At 32.4% G+C, this 19,896-nt stretch overlaps 1 protein-coding gene across 1 annotated transcript; it reads left to right on the forward strand.

Moving 5' to 3' along the window:
* Window positions 1-233: 233 nt before the first annotated feature.
* On the forward strand, window positions 234-19,505 carry LOC140441839 (uncharacterized). Its single transcript, XM_072532783.1, has 4 exons — window positions 234-337; window positions 7,996-8,145; window positions 10,553-10,676; window positions 16,543-19,505. Exons 1-4 carry the CDS (start codon window positions 320-322, stop codon window positions 16,674-16,676), a joined length of 426 nt encoding a protein of 141 aa, XP_072388884.1. The 5' UTR covers window positions 234-319; the 3' UTR covers window positions 16,677-19,505.
* The last annotated feature ends 391 nt before the right edge of the window (window positions 19,506-19,896 follow it).

Raw genomic sequence — 19,896 nt, forward strand, 5'->3', positions numbered from 1 at the left:
TTTCTTAACTATAAATGCCATTAATATTGATTTATTAGAAAATGATTATATTTATTCTCATTAGCAGTTTGAAGTGTTTTGAAACTGTTTAATAAAAACAATGTTTAAAATGTTATTTTTAACACCACATAAAATACCATCACTGCATAAGTTTACTTAAAATGCCGATTGTTTACATCGTAATATAAGTTCCGATTAACTCTCAAGTGTATTTATATATAAACTCCAGTCGACAAAGTTACACCTTTAGGCTTGTTTTCTCAAGTAAAAGTGTTTAAATGTTTTGCTTTATTTTAAACATAAAGTAGCAGCTGTTTTTATGGGGGCATTTGACTTAGTAAGTATTTATTTATCGCACGATGTCCACTCGTTCCATACAATAACACATTGTAACTAATAAAGCAACAATCAATATATATATATATATATATATATATATATATATATATATATATATATATATATATATATATATATATATATATATATATATATAAATATATATATATAAAGGGATACTACAGCTATCTTATAACGATGCATGGTATATGTACTATTTGGTTTGCTGTTCGGTTTCTGATATATTAATTTTCTTTGCTGTTTGAGATTTCTGTATTTAATTATATAGTTCAGTTAAATTGTATTTTTGCCAAGAGAGTTTTGGGATAGTTCTGATTTTTTCATTCCATATGTTTTTTGGGGTTCTTAATCCGAATCTGGGGTTTGCGGACAAAATTTCGTGACGCAACATTAAAAAAAAACAGAATAAACCCTTTTTTTTCTTTTTTCGGGTTTTTTGCTTAAAACTCGAAAACTATCAACTTTTGGTAAATAGTCTGTTTACAGAAATTAAAGTACTTGAAATTTTCTACAAATACCAGTATTTAGTTTTTTTTTCAGACGAATCGTTCGGTTTCTAGTGCGAGTTGAAAATTGTAAATTTTTAGCAGTTTATGCAAAACCCACTTTTTACATTTCGATATTTAATTTTTATGGATGCTGTCATTTGATAAACGTCACCTGGTTTTCCACACAAGTAATTAAAAAGAAAAAAGGCAAAAATTATGCAAATTCAGTAGGTAGGTAGAACTCGTAACAAAATAAAACTTAAAATCTCGTTACTTATGATCATATATTATTATGATTATAAATTATAATATGCAAAATTTATATGAGCCGTTGTCTTTTGAAAGGCCCTGGCTAAGGTTCTTCGATAACCATGAGTCCTGGTTCTGCTTGTTCTGGAAAATAAAAGTGTAAAGTTAAGTCATTTATCAAGAAGAGATGAAGATTGCAAAATAGATTGTGAGATTAAACATACCTTCCGCATCGTACTGAGGTTCTTCGATGGCATCGGGTCCTGGCTCAGGGTCTGATTGCTCCATCGTCAGCGTCGGGAGTCGTTCTCCTGGAAAATAAAAAAGAGGAGAGACATATATCATATATCAAGGAGAGATGAATGACTACAAAATAACTTGTCAGATCCAACATACCTCTCTCTCTTTCTTCAGTTTCTTCTACGTCTATGTCAGAGCTGTCTTCTGGGGGCTCAACATTGTTACACAGTCCTTCGCATGATGCTCATATTGGGGAACAATGGAGTCCCGCCTTCCTGCATCCACAATTGCGTTGACAGCCCTTTTTACATTTACATGAAATGTACCGGAGTATTGAGTTTGGTGCAGGGTCCAAAGTAGTTGGTACTGGCACAAGACCACTTCTAGTTTTTTGCCATCCCCACTCACTTGGGTCTTTTTGTTGCTCGTTAGGTGTGACTTGACCGGATAACCACTGCTGCACCTGATAGTAAACTCTCAGTGAATGTTCTCGTGCAGCAGCTTCAGTTGGGGGCAATGAGGAAATGTTGGTCTTATTTTTGAATGATGAAGATACGTATTGTTTATATCTTAAATCGTTTAGTTTTGTCTCTTTTTTTCCATATAGAGCCGTGAGAAACATGTCTGCTGCTGTGACAATCTCATCTTGACTTGAATTAGGGTCTTTGAAAGCTTCAATTACCGATTGCAAATCTTTGTTCTTCTGCAGGACTTTAAGAAATTTCAGTTTCCCTTGATTAAACAATGCAGAAGTAGTATCACAACCACTCATCGCATGCAGGAATAAAATATGATCCAATAGGATTTTCTCAGCAGCCAGATGAGGGTTGTAGAGGCTTTGCGAAACCTTTCCTTTTCCTGGCTTCAAAAAAAAATACATTTTTTATATCAGGGCTACAAAGGCCAATCAAAATGACCAGTAGGTCGATATCTTCCCCCACCACTGTCACATGTTCATTTGACGGGGCCATCTCAAGAGCTGTTGTGATAATTAGGATATTAGCATCTTCCACAGCTTGCTTTGAATGAATTTTTGCATCATAAAGTTTCTCCATTAACATAGATATAAACCGGCTCTTGTTTTTTGGGTTTGCAAGAAAACTATCCTGCGACACAGTGGGCGCCATCATTTCTGTAAATGATATTGCAGCAGATTGTTTTCTTTTTACTCTTCTCAATCGTTCTAAACGCTTGGTGCTACCACAAGTATTACACGTACACACATACTACAACTTCTACAACAGTTTAGCACATTGTTGCCGTTTGGAATGTAAAGCGGCTTTAACTGCTTTTTAACTGAGTTATTTGGATTTTTTCCAATCTATCTATAATATTTGAGTCAAAACGTGAATTATCCGTGTGACTCGTTCTTTATTTTTATTAACTTAAATACTAGGGAAAATTAACTGAAAACCTTTCAATACAAATCTAAAAAGTGGGTTTTGCAGTCACACCGGTGCAAATTGCCAATTTTCAACTTTCACTTGAGACCGAACGGTTCGTCTGTACAATAACCAAAATAGTGACATTTGTACAGAACTTTAAGTACTTTGATTTCTGTAAACAGACCATTTACTAAAAGTTAACAGTTTTCGAGTTTTAAGCAAAAAACCGGAAAAACGCAAAAAAAAACCGATTTCTTCTGGTTTTTTAAATGTTGCGTCACGAAATTTTGTCCGCAAACCTCAGATTCAGATTTAGCACCCCAAAACACATATGGAATGAAAAAATCAGAACTTCCCCAAAACTTTCCTACTAGTATCACTTTACAGTACAAATTTACTGAATTATATAGTATGCTCAGAAATATTCAGAAAGAAAAGCTGGGGAGAAGACGTATCCCGCGGTTGAATAATTTGAATGTGTGGTTTATGGGACGTTCAGGTATTACGTACCTCACTTTTTGAGAGGATTTTTAACCCTCCGTGGCCCACATGTAATGCACCGTAACGTTTTTCTGTGCCCCCTACCTATAATACGTTGGTAATAACACCCAAGTGACTTCTTTTTATGTAAAAGTAACAATTATGTTACGAAAAGTACCGGAATATCAGTAAAAGAACTTTATTCCCTGACTTCTTACATGCAGTATTAAACTTTCACTACAAATCTTACATTTTTTTATGTTTTCTTACTTGGCCCTATCTTTACATACTTTTTTAGCTTTATCGCTTATTGTTCCTCCCATGGATTCTTCTATTTTACCTTATTTTAATAATAAACTGTTAAAATAAAATAACATATTTATTTGAACATTTATCAATACAATTAGAAACGAAAACCTAACTGAAATAAATAAATTTACTGATTGTAAAATCGTATTCCTAACAAAAATTTAAAATGAAATTAGAGGTGGGTATGCAAAAAACAATTCAGTTGGAGTTATCGCTCCTATGTCCATGGGTTTGTCGGCCCATGCGAAGCTCATGAGCCCTTTAAACAGCAAATCATTGTGGCCGTACTCTACTTTTACAATGGTCTTATGCAGTCTTGTCATGCACGTACCGACTGTGCATATGCATACTATTGTGGAATTTAAAATAGATCTAACAATCTACACATATTCTATTCTTTAAGTCGCATTGTACTAATAGACATAAGAAATCATAAAGCATCTACTTAAGCTGCTCATAATCCACCTGAATCATAATCCACCTTCTAGTGGAGGCGACTGATCAACAAACGACCAACTTTACAAGAAGCGGTAAAAACTTGCATAATCCTTTATCTAACTATGTACCACGATCTTACTTAATATAGATTTCAATGCACTTTTGAGTAGACTTTGGCAAGTATTTCCCCAGGTGAAAATTGCGTTTTTCTAAATTATTATTAAATATTTTTCTTTTGTTGTCGACATGAGAACCAAAATGTTCATGCGATAAAATGATGCCAGACACTCATTTTTGATCACTTCTTCATCCAATTCTTTAGAGGTCTATGTTTAATTTTACTTTGTAGGGGTAAAATAGTTGTGACTTAAAATTGACCTCAAAGATTTGGAAAAAGTACACCTTTGTTATACATAAAGTTTTCTACATGTTTTTCTAGTACTTAAGTATAGATTTTCTTCTAACATGCAGCAAACATCTAACGATTTGTCTTTAGTCGTTACATTTTTGTGAACTTCCTAGTTTAAGCACTGTTGCGTTTTCGGTAAGAATATATAACATCAGATAAAAGCTACAGATTATCACTAGGGAGCCTTTTGGCCTGACACACTGCGACCTTTACAGATCTTCTTGTAGTTATTTTTGTCACTTAACGCTTCCCATCCAGCCTTAATGAACTTCCATAGCCTTTCGATTGTAGGACAGTAAATAGATTGTTAATTTGGCTGAATATCACTTAATGGACTCTTTACCTTGTTTTTGTCCTGGTGCCTTTCTTCGCCATTCCAAGGACTTTTCTTGTAGCCCATTATCAACGGCTGCTATTTTGTGAGTATTAGCAACTCTAAACCAAGATTCCAGGCAAATTAATGCGCACAGACGACTTCTCGAGGTAGTCTATCAACTTTCTCATTACCTACGTAGCCTTTTTGCCCTGCAACCCATGCTAGTGTCAGTCTTTTCTGACTTCCAACCTGGGAGAGCGTACCCAAACAGCCTCACACAAGTTTTGAATCAACCAGCTTGACTATCGGAGTAGATCACGATTGAGTCGTTCTCCAATTGCCGATTTATTAGTTCCATAGCACACCTTTGTATAGAGGCAACTTTTGCATGAAATAGAGTGGCATATGTTCCAAGCTTTATCCGATTTCAGTCCTTAGTATTGTGCTGGATGTACCAGCCCGTATAGCTTCATCGGTTTTAGAACCGTCTGTATACCAACTTCTGTTTGCCATTACTGGTGGACCGATTTGCCAGTCGTCTGTCTTTGGACAACATGTCTACAAACATTCCCAGAACAAGTCCGCTTTTATCTCCTGATATAGCCTTTTTTGATTGGCTGCTTGTGTTGATTATAGGAGCTTGACCCTGTATTAGCTTGTATACTGTTGACCTGGCCTTTCTCTGTATAAATATGTGCAACGGTATGTTTAGAAAAAAAATATCTCACGCATCTGTAGGGGTAGTTCTCATGGCTCCCGTGACACTCAAACAAGAAAGCCTTTGTGTGCCACTAAGTAGCCGAATGCATAAAAAAAAACTGTTATGTCTTGGTCCACCATGCCACTAAGCTATAAGTCATCAAGGGTCTTGTAACCCTTGTCTATACCCAAAGGTACATTTCTTTCCACACAGTCGTCTACATCTGCTAAGAGCCATTGCAGCCTTCTGTGTCACATTTTTAATGAGTGGATTCACGTCGGTTTCTGGTAAAATATTTAAATACTTGGCCTGACTTACAAATGGAATCTGAGCATCGGTGCATGTAAACCTTGTAACGCACTTTTTCTGGTAAAGATAACAACTGCTGTTTTTGTGTGTTAACTCCTAAGCCTTGAACTTTACACCAGTTCTCCACCTTTCTCAGAGCATTCGTTCTGAGACTGTCTTTGCAAAACATCCTATGACTACTACTGCTAGGTCATCTGCATAGCCCAGGCTGTAAGACCCATATTTGGACAGTTCTGTTGTCAGAACTGGTCACTGGACAGAAGAGGTCATTTACTAGTGTTGTCCCCCTCATGGACAAGCGCTTCCTACCATTAACTCGACAATATAAACTTATTAAATATATAATTGATGGATTCGACCGTTACTTGATGGAAATTCATTTTATGTAACAATAAAACACTGAAAACTTTGTTTTCAAAACTTCCACAAAATTTATTTTAAATTCTTATCACTACAGCTGTTTCGGCTGATTGCCTTTCTCAAGTGATCTGTTTTTGGCATGGGTTTACACTTTATAGTCTCTAATGAAATAGATTTCCATAGATTCTAACAAAGATAGCTTAAGGCCTTTATTTTGAATGTGTAGAATTTTAAATTCATCATTAAAAGAATGATTATGATCTAGAAGGTGAAGTGCGTATGTAGAATCTGTTTTTCTATTATTGAAAACCCTTTTATGTTCTGCTATTCGTTTATTAAAATTTCTACCTGTTTGACCAATGTAAGTCAAGTGTTTTTGGGCAGTCGCCACATTTAAGTTTGTACACACCACTGTGTAAGTGTTTTTTATGTTGGCTCTTGTTGTTTTTAATATATTTGCCTAGGTTGTTATTTGTTCTGAAAGCTGGTGTTATTCCTTTCTTTTTTATGTGTTTGGCTATTTTTGTTGATATTTTGCCTGTATATGTAATCGAGCAGAAGGTACTGGGTTTTTTCTCTGGTGGTGGAAATACTAAGTTCAGGGCTTTCTTGTGTAGTTCTTGATTTAACATTTTATTAATTGTTTGTTCGTTGTATCCATTGTTTACTGCTATTTGCTTAATGATATTTAATTCTGTCTCAAAATTGTATTTTGACATAGGAATTGCTGTTAATCTATGTAACATACTATGATAGGCTGCCAGTTTATGTTGTGTGGGATGGGATGATGAATTTTGAATAGTCGTGTCAGTATGGGTAGGTTTATAAAATATGGAGAAGTCATGTTTGTTTTTAAGTCTGGTAATTTTTAAATCTGAAAAATTTATGGATTGATTTTGTTCTGTTTCTATTGTAAATTCAATATGACTATGAAGAGAATTAATATACTATAATTTAATACTATAATATAATATAATATAATATGGATACAACGAACAAACAATTAATAAAATGTTAAATCAAAAACTACACAAGAAAGCCCTGAACTTAGTATTTCCACCACCAGAGAAAAAACCCAGTACCTTCTGCTCGATTACATATACAGGCAAAATATCAACAAAAATAGCCAAACACATAAAAAAGAAAGGAATAACACCAGCTTTCAGAACAAATAACAACCTAGGCAAATATATTAAAAACAACAAGAGCCAACATAAAAAACACTTACACAGTAGTGTGTACTAACTTAAATGTGGCGACTGCTCAAAAACTTACATTGGTCAAACAGGTAGAAATTTTAATAAACGAATAGCTGAACATAAAAGGGCTTTCAATAATAGAAAAACAGATTCTACATACGCACTTCACCTTCTAGATCATAATCATTCTTTTAATGACGAATTTAAAATTCTACACATTTAAAATAAAGGCCTTAAGCTATCTTTGTTAGAATCTATAGAAATCTATTTCATTAGAGACTATAAAGTGTAAACCCATGCCAAAAACAGATCACTTGAGAAAGGCAATCAGCCGAAACAGCTGTAGTGATAAGAATTTAAAATAAATTTAGTGGAAGTTTTGAAAACAAAAGTTTTCAGTGTTTTATTGTTATTAAATATATTACAACTTTCTTGTTGACTTCTCCATTTATCCTCTAGGATCATTAATATTTCGATAAGTTATATTGCTGATTAATGCTTTAATTTACTTTCAGTTAAAAATATTATTAATAAAATAACTAAGAATTGTTACCTTACAAATATTTAGAATTAGTTAGATAATCTAAAAATAAATTACATACCGAATTATAAATACTCTAGAATTGACAGTGATACAATTGAAAATCAAAGTTTGCCTATATATTAACGGAAGATCTTAAAACACTATATGAAGATCAGCCAAATTAAAGAATAAAGAACTACAAATTAATTAAATGCTAATTTATATTACAGGTAACAGGAACAATAGGAATAATAATATTTGCAGGACGAAAACATGACGTACTTTGTATAGGATATAAACAAAAATTATGTGAGAACTATTTAATATTTTCAATTTTCCATTTGGTTGGAAGTATTTTTATAACATCTGGAATAATTTGGGTAAGTAAAATAAAATTCATTATTTTTAAAATGATCTATAAATCATCCAATATACCATCATATTATTGAAATATAAAAAATTAAAAAAAACTATACTGCCAGTATAGCAGAAGGCCAATCCATCATTCTTTAAGGTTTAATGTTTCCACGGCGGCTCATTTTAAATGACTTAATGTTGTAGCATGCAGAAAATTTCTTAAAAGTTATCTAATAATCAAGTATAAAAATATTCTAGTACGCCCCTGGCCCGAGTATAAACATTTCCCTAAGAAAATAATTACAAATTCCAGTCAAAACTACGACGATAATATGGTTTTATTTATTTGTATGTGTTAGTATTGAGATTTAAGGGACCGGGAGTGATTCAAGGTCGTTTTGCGATATTAGTTTGAAGCGGTTTAACCAGAATTCCGGTCTCACTAGTCCCTTTTTTGATACGCGGGGTAAGAAAAACGATAGGAGCCGGCCGGTACATGGGAGGTCGAATGAATTCAAGTTTTAGGTTTGAAAGGGTGGCCAAAATGAGCAGACGTGTTTAATTTAGTCGGTCAAGAAGCCGGCAAATTCGTTGGAAATAGTAAATTATACTCTATGTAAAGTGTCAGTTTTAAAAGAGTAAGCACTACTTCTATTTTCCTAGTATCTAAGAGATTTGTGTCGTATACAACAAATTTGGTAAAAAACAACATGTTCCATTGTTGAGTTTTAAGAAGACAAGTCCAAGGTTTGCGTTTAGTGTCACTTTAACCTCATTTTTGTTTGTCCCTGGTCGTCGTTCCAGACTATAGATGCAGTTTTTTTGTTCGTGTGTCAGAGATTTCCTGTCCAGTTCTCCCAGAAATTCTAAAGTACAGTGAAGTCCAGTTTACAACTCAAGTGCATTTCAGTGAAACTCAGGACGGAAGAACCTTTTCTTTTATCCAGGAGGAAGTTTCCTCGAAACGGCGTCCCATCTTAAATAGCTAGAGGGCCTTCTTGTTTTTTTTTTGTTTGTCTATATTTATGTATTTATATATATATATATATATATATATATATATATATATATATATATATATATATATATATATATCGATTGCTTAAGTGCAAAACGTCGTATCCCCAATAACTACAATTGTTCAGGGCAAACAAAAAACTTTCTGGTTTTATGAGAACTTTATATGCAATTGATTTTGATGATTTTATGTTTCAGTTTAATCATGTTCTAACATTTTTCGTAAACATGTATAATTTTGACTTTTGTTTTCAAAAACGTAGTGGGTTACGACATTTGGTACTCAAATTGATTGTGGTATACGACCTTATAAATAATACTTTCTAAGCACTTATCAACTTATCATTATTCTAAAATATACGAAAACAGAGATTATAATCCTACCTATTACAAATTAACATTATTTTCATATTAAAACAAATGAAAATTATTTATCTTTCTTTTGGGTGCAGAAAGGAAGGTCGTCGTAAAACTTCTTTACCTCTAATGGTAAAACTTGTGTCAGTTCTTGCAGATGATCCTATTTTTGCTTAGTTATGGGAATCCTACGTTTATATAATTGTTGTTTGATGAAGGGTCCAATTGAACAATTATTTGGCCTTTGCGGAAGTGGTGTATAATTTTCTTGTTCGTAGTCTGTTTTATAGTAGATAATGCCATCTGGGCCATACCGCAGACATTTCAGATCATTAACAGTAGGATCACCGGTTTTTCGGCCAGGTCTAATAGATGGATATCTGAAAGTATCTCTAATATCAAAGTTGATAAGGAACTCGTGGGTTAGATAGTGAACTAAAAAAGGGGATGGATTTTTTCTAGCTTCTCTTATGAAAATGGGGTATTGACTTGGAAGATGAATTTCTCGTCCTTTTAACTTCCTCTCTATCAAACCGTGAGCGGAATCAACTTCCATTTGGGTGTGACCTTTTGTGAAAAAACCATTAAATATTTTATCAAAAACTAGACATAAAAAACTATTTTGCACTGTAAAATGCTATAACAATACAAATTACTTACCCAATAATTTTAAAACACACTGCACTATACCAAGACGCACTTGACTCTTAAAAACGCATTGACAAACTGTGGCTTACGACGTTCAACAAATCAATCAAAGCACTCCGTTGATACGACAATTTGTTTTGGCGCACAAAATGCATTTTCTAGGCGGCTGTGGCTTACGATGATGTGTGACAATGTGCAAGTAGGGCGGGTGATTTGAATGGCGCTAAAATCGAATTTTTTAAAATTTTTGTGGGTTACGACGTTTTGCACTTAAGCAATCGATATATATATATATATATATATATATATATATATATATATATATATATATATATATATATATATATATAAATACTTTTTTACACATATATATTTAAAATATTTTTAATACTTATTTTTTTATTTTAGGAGAAATCTTCACTAATTCTATTATTTGGAATTCTTCACTTATCAATGGTGGTAGCTTTCATAGCACACAGTTTGATGTTTGTGCCTACGAGGACAGCCTTTGGTGCAATTTTCATATCAATCTGTATGTATCTAAATTTTTATATTAAGCTAACTGATTTTGCTAACATGATTAAATTTTTTGTTACAAAAATATTACACGACGTAAATTTTACCTTAACCAAAAAGGAAATGTATAATTACAAAGTAAATAATCTTCGAAAAGTGTGCTCTTCTCACTGAAGGTTGGCTACTATAATTGCAAGCTTTCCTCTGTATTCAGCTGTTCTTATTAGATATTCAAAATTTAGCCTTTTACGTTGTCGCAAGTTTCTTAGCCACGATAGTCTTTTCCTGCCTAGTCCACCCTTTTCCTTGATTTTTCCTTTTACTTTTTAGTTGAGCATATTAGTATTTATTATTTCTTAGTTGCCTAGGTATAATGTTTTTCTAACTTTTACTGTGTTGAAAATTTATCGTTCCTTGCTTATGCTATGCAACACTTCTTCGTTGGAGGTATGCGATGTCCATGCAATCTTAAGGATTCTCCACTAAGTGGTTAGAATCCACGTTTCTACTGCATAGAGGAGAACCGACCAGACGTAGCATTTTGATAAACGTAATGGAGTTTCGAGTTTTATTCAAGAATCACATAAGAATCTTTTGATTTTTTCGACAGTTTTTCTGGCCTGTTCTATTCTCAATCTTATTTCTAGATCAGGATTTAGACTTCCATCGATTTAGCATCCCAGGTACTTGAACTTGTTGACCTGTTCTAAAATGTATCCGTCTATTGCGCAAGGTTGAAGTACATTTTGGTTTTTTCGGATTGACACCACTTTGGTTTTCTTAATGTTTATTTTCATACCAAATTGCTCACCGACCGAGTTGGTTCTGTCGATAAGTCGTTGTAGACCCAAGTTGGAATCCGCAATCAACACCGTATTATTGGCGTATCTGATTCTATTTATATTTACGCCATTCGTCTTGGAATCCCCCAGTGCCTCTTTAATTAGACACTTGGAGTACAGATTATACATCAGTGGTGACAAAACATATTTTTGTCTAATTTCTCTTCTAATTTCTACTTCTGCGGACGTGTAACCTTCGATCTTAATTCTGGTGTTTTGGCTAAGTATAAATTTTTTAGCAGTTTGATGTCCTTCTCATCTAAACTGACTTCTTGCAAAAGTTATAATAGTAGGTTTATGAAACATAGAAACGAAATGAAAGAGGAGATATATTGGTATTTTTTTGTGTAGAAAAGCAACTATGGTTTGTTTTTTAACCAGGAGGAGTAATTCAAATTTACCGCACCGTAATGCTTGTTTATAACTGGTCCAACTGCAGGCAAGTTTACTCCACTAAATTATTTATGAAATTTTAAAATTCAAAATTTTTATCGATGATTTTTTATATTTTCGCGTTATTCCTTTAATTTTTAGATTTTTCGTTTGCATTTATATAAAAAACAGTATTTTTCAGAACTATTTAGTGACGTATTAGTGTTAAGATAGTGTAATTAAGATAACAATGTGGATTCAATGCCAAGTACTAGTGGAAATTATCCTTCTCCACCTAAAAAAAGGCAGAGTAGATTTGGATTATTTTAGTTCACTCCTGGTTAAAAAACAAACCATAGTAATAATAAACACAATTTTAAAACTTCCAACGCTACGTTTGTACACCTGAAAATCACTAACAGATACACCCGAACATGTGGTTCTTAACCAAATAGAATTCATAATATGTATAAATAAAAATCCACAAGGACACAAAGTTCCTGTATTTGGCTGTATACCATATATTAAAAATTTTTGAATAAAATCCTTTATAAAAAGGTATATAAAAAACCCAGTTGGGCTATGTTGAATTGACAAAACGTTTCCGGAATAAGTATTCCATCATCAGTGTCCTAAAATAGTATTTAACCTTCTTCTTCTTTATGTGCCGTCTTCTACCGAAGGTTGGCGACCATCAAACGATAGGTTTCTCTGTTTTGTGCCGCATGTATTACGTTCGCGGCTTCTGGTATTTGAAACCATTCTCTCAAATTTCTCAGCCAGGATTTCTTCTTTCTACCCAAACCTCTTCTACCTTCAATCTTGCCTTCCACGATAAGCTGTAGCAGACTGTACTTATCATTACGGAACACATGGCCCAGGTGTGACGCTTTCCTCCTTTTAACAGTTGTTAACAATTCCATCTCTTTACCCATTCGTCTTAATATCTCTGTGTTGGTCACTCTGTCTGTCCAAGGTATTCTCAGTATGCGTCGATACAGCAACATTTCTAGAGCCGCTAACTTCTTTATAGTTGCTGCTGTTAACGTCCACCCTTCAACTCCGTAAAGTAGCGTAGAGAGTACGTAGCATTTCGTGGTGCGCCATCGGAGGTTAACGCTTAGGTGGCGGTTGCTTAAGAGCTTTCTCATTTTGATGAATTTGGATCTTGCTATTTCAATTCGGATCTTAATCTCTACATCTGGGTCCCACTTATCATTTACTGTATATCCCAGATATTTAAATCGGTGTACTCTTTCAATACGTTCGGCTTCAATATTCAGGTCGATATGTTGAATGTTCTTTTTACTGATCACCATAAATTTAGTTTTCTTTCTATTGATCTTCAGTCCAAATTGGTTGCCAATTGTATTTACTCTATTTAGCATCATCTGTAAATCTTTGATATTATCGGCCAGTATAACAGTATCATCTGCATATCGAAAATTACTTATTGGTACGCCATTAATCTTGATGCCCTCGTTGTACTCTTCCAGTGCCTCTAGAAATATTTGTTCCGTGTACAGGTTGAAAAGCAGTGGCGAAAGAATACAGCCCTGTCTAACCCCTCTAGAAATGGTTACGTTTTCACTCACCATATGTCCATTCTTCATGTGGGCTGTTTGATTCCAATATAGATTTTTTATAATCTGGATGTCTTTAGTGTCAAGTCCTGTAAGATGTAATAGTTCTATGAGTTTGTCATGTTTGATAGTATCGAATGCTTTCTCATAGTCGATAAAACAGGCGTAAACATCTTTCTGTTGATCCAGACATTTTTGAATCAAGACTTGTATTGCAAAGAGCGGCTCTCGAGTTCCAAAACCGCATCTAAAACCGAACTGTGTTTTACTTATGCTGTGTTCTAATTTTGCTTGTATTCTGGAATGGATAATACGCAAGAATACTTTAAGGGTGTGACTCATTAAACTTATATTTAACCACTTAATTAAAAAGAACATGAAATAATTTAAGTTTTGACTAAGGTTAATGTAAAATGTGGTTAATACTTACTAGTTAATACATGGATGTAGCCACTAAATATGTGGGTAAAAACCCTTTAAAAATTATTAAATAAAATTTGGTTTACATTATGTCTAATTTACAGTTGAGATGTTAAAGTTACCGTTGGATTGGTAACATGGCGACATATGACTCTACATTAGTTGCGAGTCCTGAGACGGTATGTCTACGAGGACTTTGTCAAAGCAACTGATTGAAATGGCAATCTTGGCAGGTTATGACGGAAGTTATGACAGAGCAGTCAGTGTAACTGTATATGTCTATTTAAGACAGAAGCCAACGTTGTTTAAAATTATGAAAGTTGAAATAAAATAAAATTATAACAGTATCAACCATCAATGTTATTGTTTTAAATTATGTATGTGAAATGAAATTGTGGTGAGAAAATTATGTAATTATAGTTAGGCAACCAACTATACAGTGTTTTAATAATCATCACACCACTTGACACTGTATAGTTGGTTGCCTAACTATAATTACATAATTTTCTCACCACAATTTCATTTCACATACATAATTTAAAACAATAACATTGATGGTTGATACTGTTATAATTTTATTTTATTTCAACTTTCATAATTTTAAACAAAGTTGGCTTCTGTCTTAAATAGACATATACAGTTACACTGACTGCTCTGTCATAACTTCCGTCATAACCTGCCAAGATTGTCATTTCAATCAGTTGCTTTGACAAAGTCCTCGTAGACATACCGTCTCAGGACTCGCAACTAATGTAGAGTCATATGTCGCCATGTTACCAATCCAACGGTAACTTTAACATCTCAACTGTAAATTAGACATAATGTAAACCAAATTTTATTTAATAATTAAATTTAAATAAAACCAAATTAAGTGCAGTAAAAACAAGAATAGAACAAGGCTGGATGGCAGAAGAAATACTGAGACTAATGGATCAAAGAAGAGAAATCAGAAATAAAGATAAAAATTAATACAAGGGGATCCACGCAATAATCAGGCAGAAGATAAGATATGCGAAAACACAATTTCATAGTAAAAGATGTAATGAAATTTAACAATATGAAAAGAAACACAATACATTTCATCTCATATTCGGATACAGAATATTAGATATCAATGAACACTTAAAAGAATAGAAAAACTACATTCCTGAGTGAAACTACATGGGCGATGAAGTAAATGCTGAAACACTAAAGATTTTGGGAGCAAATGGAATGGAAAATGGAAGTGATTGGTTTAAGTCGACATTTGCCACAATACCAAACAAACATCGTGCAAAGATATGCAGTGATTATCGGACACTAAGTCTGATGAGTCACGTTTTTAAGATATTCCTGCAAGTAATACATAGCAGAATATACACGATATTGGATAAGAAAATTAGCAATACTCAATTCGGATTCAGGAGTGGCTTAGGTGCGAGAGAGTCTTGTTCAGTATCACAAGTTCTGATCTTGATATGCAGAGACATACATCAAAATGTATACATCTGTGCAATCGATTTTTAAAAATTTGAGAGTAAGAAACTTATAAGTTATATAAAAACCTTCAAAATGGCGTTTTTTAAATGACCCTATCCCTATTTTTTGTTTAGAAAATTGCAAAATGAGTAAAAAATTTTGGTTTTTTATAAATGTTAATAACTTTTTTAAAAATAAACTTATAACCTTTATGTTACTTACAATGTTAGGTCTTTTGGTGCTTAAAATATGATTGAAATTTCAAGTCAAGCTATTTAATTTGTTTATCCCAAATTAAATTGTTTTGCAACAATATAAGTCAAAAAATTATGTAATTCTATTAATTATACGGGTAGCTTCTGAAAGAAGAATATTTTTATTCTATTAATATTATTTAAAAAAAATGAGTGTGATAAAAAAAAATGATGAAAAAAAGTTATTTTAAATATTGCCAAAGAATTTTGCAAAAAAGTGAATTTGAATTTGAAAATGAAAATGAAATTAGAATGAATAAATCAATAACACTTTGGGACGAAGTTGGTGCCTTTTGAAAAACATCTTGGTTTACAAGAATTAAGAGATTTTATTAGGGCTATCTGAAAGAAAATGCTTTAAAGTTTTAATGTGCAAAATTAGAAAAAATTCATATTAATGGAATCATTCACAAAGCTTCAAAAATGTGGTCCACAAAATCGGCCGGCTGTGAAACTCGTGAGAGCAGTGAAGGGGAAGGTTTTATCCTCTTAGAAGATAATTGTCCTGTTCACACTGCGAATATAATAAACCAGTGGCTCCAGAATACCAACATCGAAACCTTACCATGGCCCAGCTACAGTCCAGATTTAAACCCAATCGAGAATGTGTGGGTGGTTATTATAAAATGGTTGTATCGCGTAATTTTATACTTCAAAATGCTGAAGAGCTATGGCACGATATACAACAGGTTTGGGAAGAGCTCTCTGAAGAAGACAATTTCATCGTTCCTTTCAGGCAGATGGACCCAAGACTACAAGCTGTTATCAATGCTGATGGAGATATTACAAAATTATATTAAAGTGCATTATAACCATATATTTCGTTTTTTATATTCAATAAGTGATTGTTAATAGGTTAATTTTCTCTCTTAAATAATTTTAATCACGAATTTTTTGTAATATATTTATTTGTCTAAAAAATTTAATTTTGCTTTATAAAATTCATATTTTAGGTTTTATTATCTACTGCCTTTACAACGTCTACAGATATTACATCGAATTAAAATTAAAGAAGAAAAATTTAAATCAAAGGATACGTTCTGACGAAGTTATTTATTTTTGTAATAGTAATGTAGATAATTTGTAAAGTAAGTACATAATAAATACATGTTTATTTTAACTACGTTTCTATTATTTCTCACTGATTAAAATCACAATTTTAGCAAAAAGATCAATAAAAGACTTCGAAAATAATACAGACGCCGATGTTTTCACTTAAACAAGCTGTTAAATTGTAAAACGAATTTTAGAATAATTTTAATGGTCTGAAATCTATAATTATGAACTACGATTAATAATAATCTGCAATTTTAACCGTAGATTAGAGTAGAATTTTTATAAAACTATATTAGGCCATATTAACATTATGACAAATATTTGTTTGTCGTTTCTGTTAAAAAATAAATAATTACCTATTAGACAAAAGGGTTAGGTTATAATCAATAACATACCAAATCTGAAAATACTAATAAACAGCGAAATTCTGAAGCAATTTTTTCCTAGAGCTAGTCAACACAAACTCATATATCGAGATTTTTTACACAGATGCATCTAAAACTGAAACAGGTGTGGGATATTCTGTAACAACTTCAAATAGTATCATTCAGAAGTTCTGCCTTCCACAATCGACCTTTATCCATACAGGAGAGCTGTACGCCATCCTACAAGCATTAAAAAGCTTAACAAACGGTCTCACTTCTTCTGGAACAAACATAACATTAATCTAGATTCTTTCACACGTTGGCATTTTAGGTAATGAGACTGTTAATACCGCTGCAAAAGAAGCAATTACAACCAAATCAGACCAAAGCTTTTCAACTAGCATCAGATCTAAAACCACTTTTCAGGTCCAAAATCAAAAAGTACTAGCAAAACGAATGGATGAATTCAACCTCAAATGGGCACCTAATGGCTTCGGAGAAATCACCTGTTTGTGAAAAGTGTAGTGAATCCTTAACCGTCCAAATACTCTATACAAGGTCTTACAAATGTGATCCTCAGCCAATTAGAACTTGTTCAGAATGTACTAAATTTCCTTCGAGAAAAGAACTTCTTTTTCTTCTTCTTCCTCTATATAAGCAATTCTGCTTGTTCATTGACGGGTTAATACCTCTATGGAAGGTTGTCACTCCACCTTTTGCGCGGTGGTCCAATACTTTTTCTGCCGATTGGTGACTTGCTATTTTGACGATACGGATCTCCTTCATTCTGCATATGTGGTTATTCCATGCTTTTTTTCTATTTTGTGTCCATTCATTTATACACTGTACGTTACAATTTCTTCTAACGTCTTCACTTCTCTTTCGATCTCTCAACGTATTTCCTATAATTCTTCTCTGTACTCTCATATCTGCTGTTTCCAGTAGCATTTGCGTTGTGGCTGTGTCAGGTCTTGTTTCTGAAGCATGTGTCATTATTGCTCCTACACTGGCTTTATAAATTCTTGACTTCATTCTTCTTCATTTTAGTACTGAGAACAAAGAAACGAACTTGTATTACATTTATTGTTTTCTTTTTTTTTACTTTCTCCGTTACATATTCTCTTTATTGTAAAGTATACCTAATGAAATGTAAATTGTATAGTTACACAATTAACCTAGTGTCAATAACCTTGTAATTGAGACACAATAAACTAAATAAAAGAAAACTTTACTTTTTACTAGATATTAACAACCATTTACACGGCAATACAGATATTAAAGGAGTATATTTTACTTTAATTTGTCAAAAACTGAAGGACGAAAGAAAAAAACAGTATTAATTATTTGTTTGTTGTTTCAACTTGTGCAAATATGGTATCAAAAGGATTCAAATAGAGTCAAATTTAAGGAAAAGAGGATATTTGTTGATAAGAATCTAGTTTATCAATATTAGTGCAGGGTTAAATTCTATATTTTTTAGGTTTTGTTGTCTGTTCTAAAATCATTTGTAAAAAACCGTCACTTTAAACCTCTGTCACTCAGAAATAATTGATTTCTGAGTCTTGGGGCAATAAGATTTTTTGATGATCATGACCAAAATAAGCTCTATGCAAATTTTCATCCAATCTAACTGAAACCACTTTTACATAAAAAAAGTGCGGTAGTCCTTTAATAACCAAGGTAACAAAATAAAATATTGCCATTGAATTATATGAAATATATTCATAAAATTACTATAAGCTAATATATAATACTACCTATATATAATCTCAAATTGTTATACTTTTCGGGAACTTTCGAAGCGATATTTTTTAGTACAGTAAATCTTCCAAAATTTATAAAATAATTTGTTTGACTTGTGTAGCGTTACTCGATAGGCAACACCAATTACACATTTGTCATTAGTTTTGTTCTACACAGAAAATCAAAACATAGAGAAACCGATATACAAATATACCTGGATTTGAGAATAAATTCAGAAATTTAAAGCCACTGATTATTTAATAATAAAATAAAGTGATCATCTACAAATAGACAGATATATGGGAGAAACAAGAGTATTTAAAGCCTGGAAAATTCTGAAGAGCTTAAGAAAAATACAAAATACTGCACTAATATGTCGTTAATAAAAATGACAGAATGAATTGCTGATGATACACCAGAATTTATGGTAAGGAACGAATTTATATATCAAGCAAATACTGCGAAAACAGAAATAATAACTTAAAAAAATTAAAAACAGGACCTGAAGGCATACGTACCTATAGACTCCTAAAAGATTGTCAGATATCATTCATCTTGTTTAGAATTAGGCTATTTTAGAAATAATACTTCCACATTGGTATAACATACACAATACCTTAATAAACAATAAAACAATAGAGATAAACTAACTTTTATCATATCATTTCGATTTTATACACGAAAATGTTACTTTATTTAAGCATCATTGGAAATGAAACTTATCAAATAATGTTTATAATCTACAAAGAACTTTTATTTCTAAGAAAAAAATTTAATTCAGCTTAACCATAAGGCATATTTAAATGATTTGTTTTATTTGAAGTATTTAGAATTTTTTACATAACAGCCGTATAAGCGAATAAGATAAAATAACATGAACAACACATTTTTTTAACGTGTGATGTTAATTATTTTCTTAGTCTTTATTAGCTAGCAATATAATTTGCACTATCTACTGAGCAAAAGCTCCCCTTATCTTAAAATATTTATTGTGTAAAATTTTATATATAAATTGACATTATATTATTTATTTATTCGTCACGGTACGTCTTTTTATATAAAGATGATTATAATGTTACATATTTTATAAATAGAGAAGGGGCATTATTATACATTTTTAAATTATTGGATATTGGACAATTG

This window comes from Diabrotica undecimpunctata, chromosome 5 (genome assembly GCF_040954645.1).
Source record: "Diabrotica undecimpunctata isolate CICGRU chromosome 5, icDiaUnde3, whole genome shotgun sequence".
NCBI classification, from domain to species: domain Eukaryota; kingdom Metazoa; phylum Arthropoda; class Insecta; order Coleoptera; family Chrysomelidae; genus Diabrotica; species Diabrotica undecimpunctata.